Raw genomic sequence first — 16,518 nt, forward strand, 5'->3', positions numbered from 1 at the left:
CAACTAAAAAACATCATAAGCGACAAGCATTCAATCGGCAGTACTCTTTGTTTTGAAATTAGGCTACTGGTCTTGTCCCTTAGCATCGATCGTTTAAATTGAAATTACCATAAATTGAACTATTTGTAAATTCCAAGATTGAACCAACCTAATATTATTGTCGAATTGAGCCATCCTGTATTCCAAAATTGAGCCAAACTCTATTGAGATGAAAAGATGCTGATGGTTATTATGATTATATAACTTCTGAAGTTCTTTCTCTGATTTTCATAATTAGTTTCTTTGTAGGGAAGAATTCATTTATTTGAGCCAGAGTGACTTCATATTCTAAGATATTTGTACCAATTCTCTGGAATATTCAGGTGTCTAGGTGAAAATTGATTGAAAGCCAGATTATTGCCTGAAATGAGGTTATATTTAACAAACAGCAGACCTAGAAAAATCTGCTGAATATTACTTTCCTGAAAAATGTAAGACTGCCTGGTGAAATATGGACTGTTACATAACATCCATTTCCATTGTGGTCATATTTTACTGCAAAGATGTCATTCACAATATCGTTTGCAAAAACATATACAAGAATACATTCAGTGAATGATGCTTGTGTTCATTCGACCCTTTTTGGGGCCAAAATTCTGCCTCATTTTCATCCTGAAGAAGTATGTTTCCCCTACCCAGGTAAAAATAAAACATCTAGCAAAAGTATCAATAAAGTGCCATTCATGAATATGTCAATAGGTTTGTTGAATTAAAAGTTGAAAACAAGTTGAACATTATTTGAATCATGTTAGTATTTTTCTCCTTTGTACAAAAATGACACTAATTTTCTCCTATTAATGGGCCCCACCACCATTTCCTTAAAAGTGGAAAAAACACTCTCGTACAAAGCTCATACATTATGCAGCTTTTTACACCCTGTTACATTATTTAATTAATGCCAGTTGCAAAACAGACAGACTTTTGGATACGTTCTTATTCTCTGAGGCAAAGAACTTTCTTGACATCTTCAAATTACACCTCACAATAATTGGGCTATCCTCAATTTGTGCTGCATCTTGTTCCTGAAACTGCTTGTTTGTCTGGCATAAACTTTGCATGTTTTGTGATATTTTCGTGCAGCTGATTTCAGGCCAGCAGGTTAACAAACAGTTTACTTCCAAAGATGTGACGGCTAGGTATCTGTACTTGACATTCCGCAAAATTCACTAGGTTAATTGTCTTGAAAGTCTGAAACCGACCGAGTTTTTATCATTCAGAACTCCTCAGACATTAACCATGGAAAACAACCTCGGATGTAAATGGACGGTTTACAATGTCAGAAATCTTTACATTTTAACTATGCAGCAAGTAGATCGCATATCAAACTGGCCCTCTCAGAGTACTTGGTTGTTAAGCTTGTTTATTATGTACAGTCATGCCGGACCATTCTTTATGCTTGGACATTGTTGAATGAATGATTGTTTAAACTTGGCAGATAACAGATAAATTCCATAGTATTAATGACAAGCAGGTTTATTATGATACATTGTTGATGGTTTTGAGACTTGAAATGTTATTGTTATGGAGTGGTGTCAGCTTGCAGAAAAGTTATAGTTTTGTGCATTGTAGCCATTACTTGCAAAAAAAAAAAATGATATTTTTCCCCTCATTGAAAAAAGTGTCAAGGATCTGTTTTGTCTGTGGATGTCCTTATATCCAATGGCTGTTAGTATTGACACTCAAATTTGAAGCCCGGAAAACTCCACAAAGGGCTTTTTAAAAGCCAGTTTTTCATCTGCATCTGGGGACTTTGCTCCTTCACAGCAGCCCCCAAACATTTACTGAAATTGTTTTAGCCCTTCAACTGCCCGTGTTAATCACATCTCGCAAATGCAAGTTTTTTTTCGTCTTATTTGACCTATGTCTATCAGTTTTCTGCCAGATTTCTGATTTAGGATGAATATTAGAAAACTTGAGATGAATGGGTAGGAATCTGGCAGCTTGTTCCAAAGTTGGTCCGCAGCCAAGTTCTGACTGTTTCAACCTTACTCATGCACAAGTATTGATAGATATATTTTCAGATTGTTCACTAAGAGCTTTCTTATTTTCTATTCTTTGCTCTGAAGTCATATTTCCATGGGAAACCAATTTAAAGCCATTATAGCTGCTTTTATCAGAGTATTTAAGAATCTATCTTTTTTTAGGCAGGAGGTCAGGTTGTACTTTGCTGCAATTCTAGGGCCTTATTTCTAGGGCCTTATTTCTCATGAAATAGTAAGCCAGGGATGTGATTTGTCCGCGGATTTGCAGAATTCCGCGGATATAATGGCCCCAGGGACCCCCCCCCCCCCAAAAAAAAATAAAAAAAAATTATATTATTATTTTTTTTAGCTGATTTAAAAAGTTTATAAGATTGCTTTTGGTTGTAAGTGTTGCCAGGTCAATCACGTCCCTGTAAGCATAATAAGCCTAAATACCTTATTTCATTAGCTGAATTTATACTTAATTTTGATTTTGCAAAACAAAAACAAACATTTATTGAGATATTTGAAGTTTGGGGAGACCTAAAGGCTTCTTAAAAGCCAGTTTTGATCCTGTGGCAGCTAGGTGCTTCACCCCTTTTGATCCCTAACGCACCCCTAAAACCCATCGCCAAAACAGTTTCAGCTGGCAGGTCAATAATTCCGTGATAGAGTTGCGTCCACCTTGTCCTGAGCCCTCGATTAATTGTCCTGTAAATGATACATGAAAATGGAGAAAATGTCATACTATTCTTCAGACAAAAGAAATTGATATGACCCAACATATTTACTCTTCTCTCAATTTCCAGTGGTAAATAACTCATTAATATTATTGGAATTGATTTATTTGCACAAGGCTTCAGGCCAACATGGGGGAAAGTCTGATAGTATTGATCCCAGGCAAGATATAGCTGGTGTTAGGTCTGGGAGCACACTAAGGAATTGATGATTCTGCAGATTTCCCTGCAACAGTTGTGTTTTCTGCATTCCTAATGAATTCCAGTACAATGTTAAAACAATTTTGACTTAGATTTTATCCTTATTGCATCCAAAAACTTAAAATTGCATTAAACATCCAGCAGTTTTCCTTGCATTTTGATTGATTTTCCGTGCCTTTTTCGTTATTCTAGTAACTTGCAGCAGCTTTAAGGTCATAGATGCAACAGATTGCTTTATTGCAATGCATTTAAGTGCCCTTAATATGGCTGGGTCAGAGAAAACTTCATATAATTTCATGCTTGAAAGATGCAAGACAAGTTGAACATTCAGCCACATTATATGTTAGAATGGGAAATGTTTTGGCACACATACAACTTTTCTTGTCTTTAGTACAGAATAAAAGTAATGTTTGTTGAATGTCATCCCAAGGTATTTTGGTTATAAACTATTCAAGGTCGGGCTGGTATATTGCATAGTTTTCTTTGGGGAAGTGTAAACATCTGCTTTTTATCAGAAATAAATCACAAATACTTACCAAGTATACATAAATTAGCACATTGGTATCTGTCTGTCTGTCTAAGGCTTCAGTAAATGATAAGAGTTGGGCAGGTATATAGATAAATGGCCAGTAATTGCTTATTTGAAATCATTGGGTTGTTAGGTCAGGCGATGTCACAGTTGGTATTTGAGAGCCCCCATTCTGTAATTGTAATGCACATTGTTTACATATATTGTTTAAAAAATCCAATATATTTTTCTTTTGGGCTGTTCTTTTCCTTACTTCTTTTATCATCTGTATACATTGCATTACTGAGCCACCTATTGAAGCATTTACCATTATGTTAAATGAGAAAAATCAAGGTTTTGTAAGGCCACAGTTGATATAGAGTTTGTTGGTTTGATTGGCTGAAAATACTTCTTTAGCCATATATACATCAAAGTGGTTAGAATTAGTGTTTTTTTGATATTACAGAATTAAGGTCCCCATACACATAAACCAGCCCAACTGCATTCATACCCCGATATTGACATCAATCAGCAATCCATTCCTTAAATATATATGTATATATATAATATATTTATACATTTATTAAAAAAAAAAAAAGAAGCTTAAGTTAACCAACCCAGTTCTCAAAATGTGGGTGGGGTAAAGTCGAACAAAGTTTTTAATTTGTGGCCTTACATTTTAAAAAGCACTGTACTTTTGACCTAATGTCTTCGTTAACACTATGTCAATGTTTTGAATTTAAACCCAAACCTCTTAATTGCTTCACAAAACATAATCAAGTCATAGACACACCTTTAGGCAAATATCTCTGAGATTGAGTTTAATTCTATATCTAATGAAAACAATGTATAAATAGTTTTCAACGTTTGGTGCACATGTTCTATAATCATAATTGTGGCATGCACATTTCGTGAGAACCTGATAAAATATATATAGGTACATGAACTTCTTTGAAAGTCTGTGTTCATTGATAAATAAAAAGATGTCTCGACTGGATAAATTAACTTAGGGCCTCGCTTATTTTCTCAGTAAATGAGTGAAATACAGCTAATCAATGGACTGTCCTGTTTCCTTGTAAGAAATGGGATATCTGCCTTTAAAACTGAAATAATAAAATACCCATAATCTCTGAAGTACATTTATTTGTACCTATATATAGAACTGTTTCATCTTGGGATAAAATGGTAAAATGGCCATTTGCAACCTTCAGAGCAAGAACGTGATTTATCAATTTTTCTCATTAATCTCAATATGAATGCTTGCTTTGATTTTCAAGCTTACAAAACAATGAAGCCTTCCTCCTTGGGCTCGTAAAGTAAATTTATCTGTTTTGCAAAGATGATGTTACAAGTTAATGAATTGATGTATACAGAGCTATTTAGCACATGATTTTGAAATGTACATTATTCAATGATGTGATAAAGTTTGTGTAATGCTTGAGTTAGTATAAAAAACTTCAAATAACAAATATTTGCCTATAGGGATAATAATATCAACACATGTATTGTACAATTGCTATTTCGAATTCATAGTTATGAGTGGATATAATATTTATTTCAAAACTTTTCACTTGATTGGTCAGTTCATGTAAAGTGGATTTGATTTTACAAGTAAAAACTCTCAGTTAAACTCTTGATACTTAAAATTCAATTTAAATACTTAATATTTCAAAACTTTGTTGTTAGCCCCTTGAAAAGATGGCCTTGGCGTTTAAGTGCTTTATTTTTCTTGTGCTTTGGAAAATGATATGCTCCATATCATCCTTGTCTGTTTGCTTTAAAGTCACCCGAAAGATTTCAATCAATACTCATGGTGAGTCTGAAGCGGAATAGGTGTCTGCCCTTCACCCAAGTGGTTGTAGGTTTGAGTCTTATTGCAAGCAAAATCTCGTAGCACCGTCAAATAGGATACCGGAATCTGTATTCAATAGCGACCTAAGAAGATTTCACTCAAGTTTAAGATTAGATTTGATTGGATTGTAAAAATGACTGGTCAATAGGCTGAATCAGAATGGAATTGGGTCTAAGGATAAGGATTCATAAGAATTATATGCAATTATGGCCCTAGTTCTTAATTCTTTACCTATAAATTGACATGACTCCAAACCACTCTGGTATAAATATTCATTATTGTTAAACCAATGGATAAATTTTCTAGTCACAATAACCACAGTTCTAGTATCCCTGGACAAACAAATAGACACTTGCAATGAATACATTATTTCATAAAAGAAAGTTGGAAATATCCATTGCGGTTTTAATCCGATTTAGCATCATGTGAATTAGACATAAGCATGATTCATAACAGCTAGCTCCACAATCAAAATTACATTAATATTAGTTTAAACTGAACTAAACTAAAGCATTACCTCATGACATGTTGTTATGTTTTTCAGACCAGACCTGATCCAGTATGACAAGCTACAGAAGGGCAACCCCATGCATAACCTGCAGAACGCCTTCAATGTGGCTGAGGAGAAGCTGGGAATCACCCCCCTTCTGGACCCCGAAGGTAGGTTTGGGGATTTCCGATTGACAACTTTGAACTATCAACATTGATTAAACTGACACCCTTATTCAAAATCAATACATACACATGTATAAAAAAAATAATTTTTGAGTGATAAAGCCTTAACTACTTAACTAATTAATGCATTTATGCATAATATTAATAATTGAAAACAAGATTGTAATTGTGTATTTATTTTAATAGCTGAAAACACTAAAATATTTAATGATTGGTGAGTGCTAAAAGATTTACTGTGTTCTACTATTATCTCATAAAGTAGAAATACTGTGTTTTCAGCACCTTTCTTTCAAATAAAACTTGGTATATCCTTTATAAAAAACTTTGTTTTCGACATTTATTCATTCTTTTTGGTATATTAAAACAAATGTATTGATTGTGGTAACTCTTATTTGGGATTTAGAGTGCATCATTAAGAATTAATGTGTCGAAATTGGGCACTATGTTACGCCTCTTCGGAGACTTTATTATGGATGGAAGTCGAATCATCAGCACACCAAAGGCATTTTCAAGTTGTTAAATAATGCATCGCTTGCAATTTCTGAACAAGTAAACCCATCAGTATATCTCATTTGCTTTGAAACATCAGACTAATAAAATATTTGTGAAGACAGCTGAATAATACCTCTTAGCTTGTCATTAAGGTGATATATACGAGATAATTTTGAGCCTTAAAAGGAAACTTTATCGCATTTTCAGACGTCAACATGGAGTTCCCAGATGAGAAGTCCATCATCACATATGTGGTTACATTCTACCATTATTTCTCCAAGATGAAGGCAGAAACAGTCCAGGGGAAGAGAATTGGAAAGGTTTGTCTCGTCTTGGCTCAACAGAAAAAATGATACAAAAAAATTCTATTCAAGAATGATTTCAGAATTCCCAGTGAAATTTGAAGTGTGTCTAGCAATATTCATATTCATGCAGAGTTCTCATGAAGACACTCAAAAGATTGGATTTCTCCTAAATCAAGTTTTTTTTCTTTAATAAAACATTTGAATGTTGCTTAAGATTGAAAAAAATAGAAGAGAGCAAACAGTTAAGCATGACGTCAGAGTGTTATTTATTGGCAAAATTCAATTAGATTTTGGAGCTGCAAATTTTTCATTGAGACCTTATTACATTTTGACCTTATTTCATTGAGACCTTACTTATTCATCCATTATTTCTTGAGACCTTATTTCTGTGTGGCAGGCCTTATTTCATTGAGACCTTATTTCATTGAGACTTCATTGAAACATTGTTTTTTTGAAACATTGTTTTTTGAAACATCATTTTTGTTTTAAATGCTTAATTTTGTTGATACCTTATTACACTTCTACGTGCCTAATTACCTTATTTCTGTGTAGAAGGCTTTATTTCATTGAAACCTTATTTCTGTGTCGCAGGCCTTATTTCATTGAGACCTTATTTCATTGAGACCTTATTTCATTGAGACCTTATTTCTGTGTGGCAGGCCTTATTTCATTGAGACCTTATTTCATTGAGACCTTATTTCTGTGTTGCAGACCTTATTTCATTGAGACCTTATTTCATGGAGACCTAATTTCTGTGTTACAGGTGATCAACAATGCCCTTGACACTGAAAAGAACATCAAGGATTACGAGACCTTGACCTCTGACCTTCTGGAGTGGATCGAGCAGACCATCATGATCCTTAATGACAGACAATTTTCCAACTCGCTGTCCGGCGTGCAGTCACAACTCACCGCCTTTAACCTCTACAGAACCTCTGAGAAACCACCAAAGTAAGTATTTTGATGTCCTCCTAGTTTCGATGGTGCTTTTTTGGACAAAGTACTCAACAAATTAGTTATTTTGATGTTGATTTCAGAAATAGTCAAAAAATAAAATGTGGCAGCGTGACAAGTAGAGACATGTTCAGTAGATTTTGTTCTTGGCCCAGGCCGAAATATGGCCCCAATCCCCTACTGAAATAGTTTGCAATTTTGCTCTACCCAGGTAAAAAAATACACTTTAAATTGGGTTGTTGTTTTTTTTGAGGAGCATTGGCCTCTTACATTAAGCAAATATAGCAATGAAGTGCCATTCATGAATATGTCAATAGGTTTATTGAATAACAAGTTGAACATTATATGAATCATATTAGAAATTTTCCCCTTTTTGCCAAAATGAGGGTATTTTTCCTTTATCAAAGGGCCATGCTACCATTCCCTTTATAAGCGGGGAAAACCCCCACTTATTTTGAAATTCGTATCCTGTAAAATTTGTGTTTATTTCTCTGGACAGAATATTAAGTAGCCATTTATTTACAGTGCTCCAGCCAGGATTTAAAAAGGGCAGGGTGGAGTCTTAAAAAGGGCAATTAATTGAGCCGCGCAGCGGCGAACTGGGGAGGGTGCGGGAGGGGTTTACCCCTCCCGCAAGGGGGGTATGGGGGGTCTCCCCCAGATTTTTTGTGTGAAAAATACCCTAAATACCTTTAATTCTATCATTTCCAAGCATAAATTGTTAAAATTTACACTAAACTGTTGAAGGTGATTTTGTTATGAAAATGCACATCATACACATTTTTTTCCCTTAAATCTTCAACAGCTTTTCCTTAAATCTTCATCAGCACTTACTAACATACAAAAATATCCTTATTATTATGATTAAATATTATTACTATTATTATTATTACACATCTGACTTAAAGTTCAACCTAACTTGATTTCCATTCTGTAATGAATGAGCAAGTAAAAGGAAATGGAATCATCCGAATGGAATTGAAAAGCCATAGAGAAATTGCATGTGCTCTTAAACTGTTTTAGTGTAAATCAACTGATTTAGTGTAAAACATGCTTACATTCAGCTTTCGTTAAGTCCTAATAAAGTAAACAGTCGTATCGTAAATGATTGACTGCTACAGCTTCCCGGTAAATGTCATGCTCGATAATTTAGCGCGTTGTAGGAATAGCACCGTAAGAGGTTACATAGAACCATAATACGCGCTTTGTCACGTCCTTGTATTATAGTGGTTGTCTGACCATAACGCTCTTGCCTTACAGCTCAACTCATCGTGCTTTAAGCTTATTGGTCCACGTGTTATTTTGTTCCATAGCACACTATTTAAACTGTATAATCGAGTGTGTATTTGGCCATTTAAGGTACATTAACGCTTAATAATCGGACCAAAGATATAGTAACGTTCGTCATTCAATTGGATATAATAAAATCGCAATACTCATCTTGTACAGTCAGAAAGAAACAACTCTGATTTACATGACGCATGGATATTTATTATTTACATATCAAAAGAAAAAAAAAACAAATATAACAATCAAGAGTTTTGAAAAGTTGATAACAATTACATGTATTCACCGTTTTACATAACTCATGATATAACGCTTATGCAGTGTACAAGTACATAGTTGTTTATAAATTAACTTAGCATAAAGACACGTCTTCGAAATCATAAAATACTGCACGTCATTTCTACATGTAACAATATGATTATAAATTACAGCAATACAATGCTTGTCGTTTGCTCGATTTTGCCATATAAAGTCACCATGATCAGTTCCACTTCTGTTTAATCACGCTGATGAGACGTCTGTTTTTTATCCTGAAGAAAACAGCCATTGATCGTTCCATAACCGTTTGAAAGTCGGCGATGTTCGACCTGTTCAATTTGACTTGTAGTAGTCTCTTGACGGTTTCGTCACCCAGGGAGCACCGATGATCGGTCTTGATTAACTTTAGTTGGCTGAAGACCCGTTCCACTTCAGCGGTGCTGAGTGGCATGACAGCTGCTGCCGAAATCAGCCTGGCCAAAAGCGGGAATCGAGCCTTAAAGCCCAGGCGCGCCTCACGTTTACCAAAAAATAAGGCTGTCAGTTGCGGAAGGCTGCGGCCGGGCTGTCCTCTTACTCCTTCCAGGAAGCTGTTCCATTCGTTAAGTAGATCGTCGACGGGAATGTTGTAGTGGGTCGATAGGGACTCCATTTCATCGAATCCATAAAATGCAGTGACGTCGGCGTGGGTGAGGTCGAGGACGGCTAATGCATTTAAAACATCCGAGTCGCGGAATCGACCCCTTATGTTGTCTTTCAAGGTTTCTAGAAGCTGAACGCGGGAGGACGTGAATTTGTCACTCAGATCAGTGTTTTCTATTGCACAATCCCCTATCATGCGGGTTGCTTTTTGGAGCCAGTTGCCGCCATCGCGCAATCTTTCGAGCTTTGACAGAGCTACGTCAACCTTTTGGCAGGCTTCCCCGATGTGACAGTCTTTGGCCTGGAATGCTCGGCTGAGATCGGCGATGATCGGAAAGACCTCGGCCAGGAAAAATAGCCTCCTCACCGTGTCAGGTTTTTTCAGAGTTTTCAACAACCCATTGCCCTGTGGATCTTTCGCAACTTCGCCGGCTTCGAGGTCTGCGACTATGCATCTGTACGACCGTACAACCGACTTCACCGCATTCTCGTGACTCAGCCATCTGTGGTGCTTTGCCTGTTTAGGTGCCACGGTAACTTCATTAAAGGCCTCCTGTATCGCATGTAGGCTTGCCTTCCTGGCGGAACTATACTTATAATAGAAGTATAGATTCGCCAGGGTTTTGTCCAGATTCCCGAACTCGGGTACTGCAGCGAAGCTGTCTTTGCAGGCCAATGCCAGGCGATGGTCTTTACAATGGGTCGTTATTAACGACTGGTTCCGGTCTTTCAACTGTTTTGCCACGCCGGTCTTCCTCCCTGTAAATACGGCAGCCCCATCGGAAGCAAACCCCGTCATGTGAGCCATGTTCAGGCCGGACTCTTCCACTTGCTGGACGATATTTTCTACAAGGTTGTTCGCCGTTGCGCTGGCAATAGGCTTATCGGACAGGAATGACGTCTGAACGACACCTTCATCGTTTATGTACCGACAGCATACGGCCACGTGTTTAGTGGTTGTCAGGTCACAGACCTCGTCGACCATGATAGCAAAACTATCGCTACTGCAGGCATGCCTCGTTATTTCATCCTGGACTTCGTCGCTAAGTATCTGTAAAAGTTCATTTACTATATCCCAGCTGGTGTAATTTGCGTTTTTCGCAAGACGTAGATTAGCAAGAGATGGTGAACCAACTTTGATGCAGAGGTCTGTTAAGTCTTCGAACATATCGAGAGGAAGATTTTTGTCTAGTATGAACTTCAATACATGAAGGGCATTGAGAATAGCCTCTCCTGCTTCCGTGTTGATTCTTGCCGCCATGTCCTCGAGTGTGTTGTTCAATGACTCAGATAGAGCAGCGTTATGTTGAGCACTGTTCTCATGTTCCTTAATCTTGTCCAGACGGACAGTCTTAAGGCCACGGTCTACCCATGCTCTCGGGCCTGTAGATGAGGTTTGTTTATACTTTGTGCATATAGCACAATACAGTGCACCCGCCTTGCAGCCGTTGTCTTCTTCTATCTTGTATTGCAGCCAGGGTCGTCCTTCTTTCCACTTTGGATTATATCCTGTTTTGTGACCGCTGTTTTTTTTCTTTCCATTTGTTTGTCCACTTGTATCCTGCTGTGATGCCGCTGACGTGGTCGTCGCCGATGTTTCAGTCGGTGATGTGGTCGTCGGGGGGAGTGGTGCTGAAGAGGTCGTCGCCGAGTCTGATATCGATGATGGAGTCGTCGCCGGGGTTGGTATTGCTGATGTGGTCTCCGCCGCTGGTGGTGTCGCTGATGTGGTCGTCGCCGGGGGTAGTGATGCTGATGTGGTCTCCGCCGCTGTTGGTGTCGCTGGTGTGGTCGTCGCCGGGGGTAGTGGTGCTGATGTGGTCTCCGCCGCTGGTGGTGTTGCTGATGTGGTCGTCGCCGGGGCTTGTATCGCTGGTGTGGTCGAATTCGAGCGTGGTGTCAACAAAGGTCTGGCACTCAGTAGCTTTGGGGAGGTCTGGTTGTTTTTTTTGAAGAAGGATACAATTGTATTACTTAACTTGGCGACTTTGGCATTGTCGCGCTCATTTGCGGCAATGCGCCTCTTGGCTGAAGGCATTTCAAAGCTGAGCTTTCTTGTGACAATTTGACAGATTCTTTCTGTGTGAGCAAGCTCGAAAGCTAAACTCTTTTAGTGACAATTTGATAGATTCTTTCTATATGAGCAAGCTCGTAAGCTAAACTCTGTTATGTGACAATATGACAGATTCTTTCTGTTTGAGCAAGCTCGAAAGCTAAACTCTGTTTTGTGACAATTTGACAGATTCTTTCTGTTGGAGCAAGCTCGAAAGCTAAACTCGTGAAATTTGTTTCTGAACAAAAAAACAATCCGTGTGTTTAGACAATTTGTAAGTACAGCAACTCTTTCAATTTCTAGATTTCTAGCAATATGACCAATGCAAATTACCATACTCTTATATACTATAAACTTCTAGGACTTGCTAGACGAGTGTTAATTGACACTTATTGACACGCGTGTGTGAATGCAAAATGGACGATTTTTCGAGGTCAAAAAGTTGCCATCTACAACTTTCGAAATACGACTCGCACTTGTCACGAGGATATGTCAATTAAGGAATCAAGGAAGAGTCGTGCACATTTGTGTCTGTCCTATTCATTTCGCCTTTTACGTTCATAACAGTTTAATAGTAGTAATATTTTTGCTTCACAATTATTGTATGTAGCTAGGGTCTTGATTGATGCGGGGTTGCAGCTTTTAATTTTGACCATTATTAGTTAAAATATAAAAATATATCTATAAATGAGCGTAACATATTATATAGCCACATTTATGAGCGTTTTTGAAACTGTTTTAACATTTTGATACTCATTTATGAAATTATATGGACTACATATTATACGCCGAGAAATCCCTATATACGTCCTAAAAATTAACCCCAGGCGTTTAAAACATTGCTTCGTAGATAAACTTGAGTGTGTTCTTAATTGCCTTTAACCATGTCAAAATCAGGTAACGGTAAATAGTCATTGGTTTGCAGCATTGTCACAACAAACAATGAATTTATGAATAAAAAAAGGAAATTGTTCGTAAAATAGGCACATATGTAAAAGACATGTTTTTAAGGTTTGGGTTATTAGCGATAGAAATGACGATAGCGGACAACAAATTTACGTAACTGGCTTCCTTTGAGCTTGTTTTAAAAATATAAATATGTCAGTCATAAACACCGCCCTTTTCTTTTTTATGGGCGGGATATAGAACATATTCGTGTAACTTATGTCAACAACCGGCTATTGCCTTACGCCAAAAAAGTATCGCGGTGCTTGATTGGTCGATGGGCGGAGCGACTGTAAATTTGATTAGCGTTGAGGCGGGGCTAATAAGACAGCGGCCTTCGATCAATACAGTGGATTATCAATATGAAAAGGGCGGCATGTCTCTGATGTGGTTGAAAGGGCATTTAGATAAAAAAAAAGGGCACTACCGGGATCAAAGGCGGCAGGGCGCATTTTAAAAGGGCGCGGGCGCTGCGCCATTGCAAAACGGGCTAGCTGGAGCACTGATTTATATATATATATATATATATATATATACCAGCATGTTGGTGTCTGGCTCTGTGGAGGAAACATACACACACTTAACCAGCTAAATCATATAAAAGAAAAGAGATATATAAGTTTCTATAAACAAATTAGTTGCCTGATTGCCTGCCAAAACTATATTGATGATGTCATAAGCATGGAATTGTTTGTCTGTTATAAGCCATTAATGTTGTTTACACCATTGTGTTTTGGCTCGTTATTTTATGAATAACGTTAGATTGTAATAATTTTATCAGAAGCATGTTTTGTTTAATTATGTCAAAATCTTTGCCAACGCTTTGTCAAATTTGAGGAGAAAGCCTAAAGCATAATTAATTTCTATATGTCGGGTGATTATCACACAGAAGTTGGACTACAGACTGGCCCTTATTTCTCAAATAATCCTAAGCTTCATATAACAAAATTGAGCTAAGCCCAGAATTTTGGTCTTGTATGAAATTGTGATAAATTCACCTTTAAAAGAGTTCTGTAACATTTAAAGGAAGTTTTATCTAAAATAGTCATGATAAAAAAATTGTTTCGTAAAATTGAATTTTATGTTAGTATTCTGGTTAAATGAAAAAAGATGCGTTCCAGTTTTAAGAACTTTAGCGCTGGACAGTAACAGAGAGAGCAGTAAAATATTCCAACACTGTTGTTCATAGATATGTAGAACTTGTTCGCTTTGATGTGACTTTATTGTTGTTAGCTGGCTACAGCTATGTTTGATGCCCCGCTTTTGTGAAAACATAAAATACATCAAACCGACCATTATGGTGATTATTGGAAGTATGAGACACTGACTTTGCCAATTCGGAAATATCAGCATATATTTTTTTACAAGGAAAAGCAAGTATTAGCAAATGTCAGACTATTTTCCCCATTATGAAAAGTGGTAACATGGGACTCTGATTGGGATAATGAATAGAAAACGCTTCAGAAGTAAAATGTCAGTGGTTAGATTCTAGCGGCTAGATCAGCAGGGAAATCAATAGGCGTTATAACTCCTGCATCTGGTTTGCAGTGTCTCTTCCGTATATGAGATAACAGCTGAGTAATATAATCTCTCAACTCAATTTTTCTTCCCTTATATAAAACTTGAATTTTAATGCATCATTACTATTGAGTAGTTTAAAGTGTACTTAAGTTAATACAGAAATGGATAAATGCAAATACCATTCTCCTTTGTAGCTTCCAAGAATGGTTTAAGGACCCTACATGAAATGATTCAGTGTATCTATAATGCAGAATTTTTAATAGCAAACCATATTGATCAGAGTTTTCCCTGACGCAGAAAACTCGATTCCGTGACGCAAATATTCTGGATTGTGACCTCCATTTTCCAATCTGCTGTGCAACCAAAAAATAAAACAGTGATATTTGGACCCCATATGCTACCAAAGTCCCCAAATCAAGCATGAGAGCCCCTGGACCCATAGCTAACAAATTCTGGGGACAACACTGTTTACCTAGAGATCAGATTGAAATCCCTGTGTTTTTATGCGCAATCCAGGTTTTTGGAGTGGTGTTACCGAGATCAGCCATAGTTCGCATTCCAGTGCCACTCTCTCACCTAATTCTCAGTCCATTTTCCTTAGCAACTTTCCTTTTAAACCTGTGTTTTTTTGTTTATTCCAGGTTAGTAGAGAAGTATTATCAAGAGATTAGCCTCAATTTGCCACCTCAGGCCCACCTACTCGCCTTCTTCAGCAATTTTCCTGTTATTAACCCCTGTTTTATCGTTCATTCCAGGTTTGTCGAGTGTTAACCAGAGATCAGCCACACGTTCCCACTCCCAGCCCAACTTTCCTTCTTTGAGCCAATTATCCTTTATATAGCCACTATCCTGTTTTAAGCCATTGCTTCTTGTTCATTCCAGGTTTGTGGAGAAGGGTAACCTGGAGATCATGCTGTTCACCCTGCAGAGTAAGATGAGGGCTAACAACCAGCGCCCCTATCTCCCTGTGGAGGGGAAACTCATCTCTGACATCAACAAGGCCTGGGATCACCTCGAGAAAGCTGAACACGAGCGGGAACTTGCCCTGAGGGAGGAGCTTATCCGGTAAGTGGGACTTTTTACTCGTGTTGGCTTTATACTTATGTGTCAAAGGGAAACAGGTCTCAGACATCAGCAAAGCCTGCAATCACCACAAGAGTTTAGAACTTGAGTCTTGCAATAGAAAGCTTATTAGATCATTGTTGTGTGATAAGGAATTTGACAAGAGATTGGCTTTGTTTAGAGTTTTATTAATTTGTGGTAAAAAGGAGAAGATATATGGTCAGTTCTTATGTAAGTTTCTTGTAAGCTTCTTTAAGAGATGAAATCAAAATATAGTAATTGAACTTGAATATGGAGCTTGATATTTAAAATGGTTTTGAAATTAAAAGGGAAGAAAATATATGGACAATCAATTGTAGCTTTTGAAAGAATAATGATAATAACAATATTTAAGTATTTTATTCTTGGGTGTTAACTTTTTGCAATTTGTATTTTCAGACAAGAGAAACTCGAGCAGCTTGCAGCAAGATTTGACCGGAAGGCTGGCATGCGGGAGACCTGGCTAAGCGAGAATCAACGTCTTGTTTCCCAGGACCACTTTGGGCACGATCTCGCAGCTGTTGAGGCTGCAACAAAGAAACACGAGGCCATTGAGACTGACATTAACGCGTATGAGGAGCGTGTGCAAGCAGTGGTGGCTGTCGCTGAGGAACTGGAAACCGAGAATTTCCATGATATTGACAGGATCAATGCACGGTTAGTGTGTACAATGCTTGGCTAATTTGAATTTATTAAAGCATGGCTTTATGTGATCAAGAATTGAGCCAAGATTTTTCTACAATTTTTGTTTATAGAGGATGCAAATTGTCAATTTTCCGAATGACTAAAATTGCATACTTCTTGTACAAGTTTGATAAGTGATTTTTGACTCTTATGTATGAACAGCATCTTGTAACAAAAACTGATTTTTTCATAAAACGTGTATACGGCGTCTTCATCATATGTCCGAAAGGGAAAAACATTGAGCAGGGTTATTAGTACTGCTTTTTCATCCAAGAGGTTGTATTTAGCAAGTCTGGCTTTCAT

General features: G+C 37.4%; 1 protein-coding gene across 10 annotated transcripts in view; it reads left to right on the forward strand.

Annotated features, from left to right (window-relative positions):
* Window positions 1-16,518, forward strand: part of LOC128208803 (spectrin beta chain-like) — a 76,399-nt gene that overhangs the window by 26,665 nt on the left and 33,216 nt on the right. For all 10 annotated transcript variants that reach the window (XM_052912412.1, XM_052912417.1, XM_052912413.1 and 7 more), the window contains 5 exons: window positions 5,843-5,958; window positions 6,673-6,785; window positions 7,534-7,721; window positions 15,313-15,495; window positions 15,931-16,188. In XM_052912412.1, coding sequence (XP_052768372.1) covers window positions 5,843-5,958; window positions 6,673-6,785; window positions 7,534-7,721; window positions 15,313-15,495; window positions 15,931-16,188 — 858 coding nt within the window. The remainder of the gene's footprint in view (window positions 1-5,842; window positions 5,959-6,672; window positions 6,786-7,533; window positions 7,722-15,312; window positions 15,496-15,930; window positions 16,189-16,518) is intronic.

The sequence above is a fragment of the Mya arenaria genome, chromosome 11 (assembly GCF_026914265.1).
Source record: "Mya arenaria isolate MELC-2E11 chromosome 11, ASM2691426v1".
In the NCBI taxonomy this organism is placed as follows: Eukaryota; Metazoa; Mollusca; class Bivalvia; order Myida; family Myidae; genus Mya; species Mya arenaria.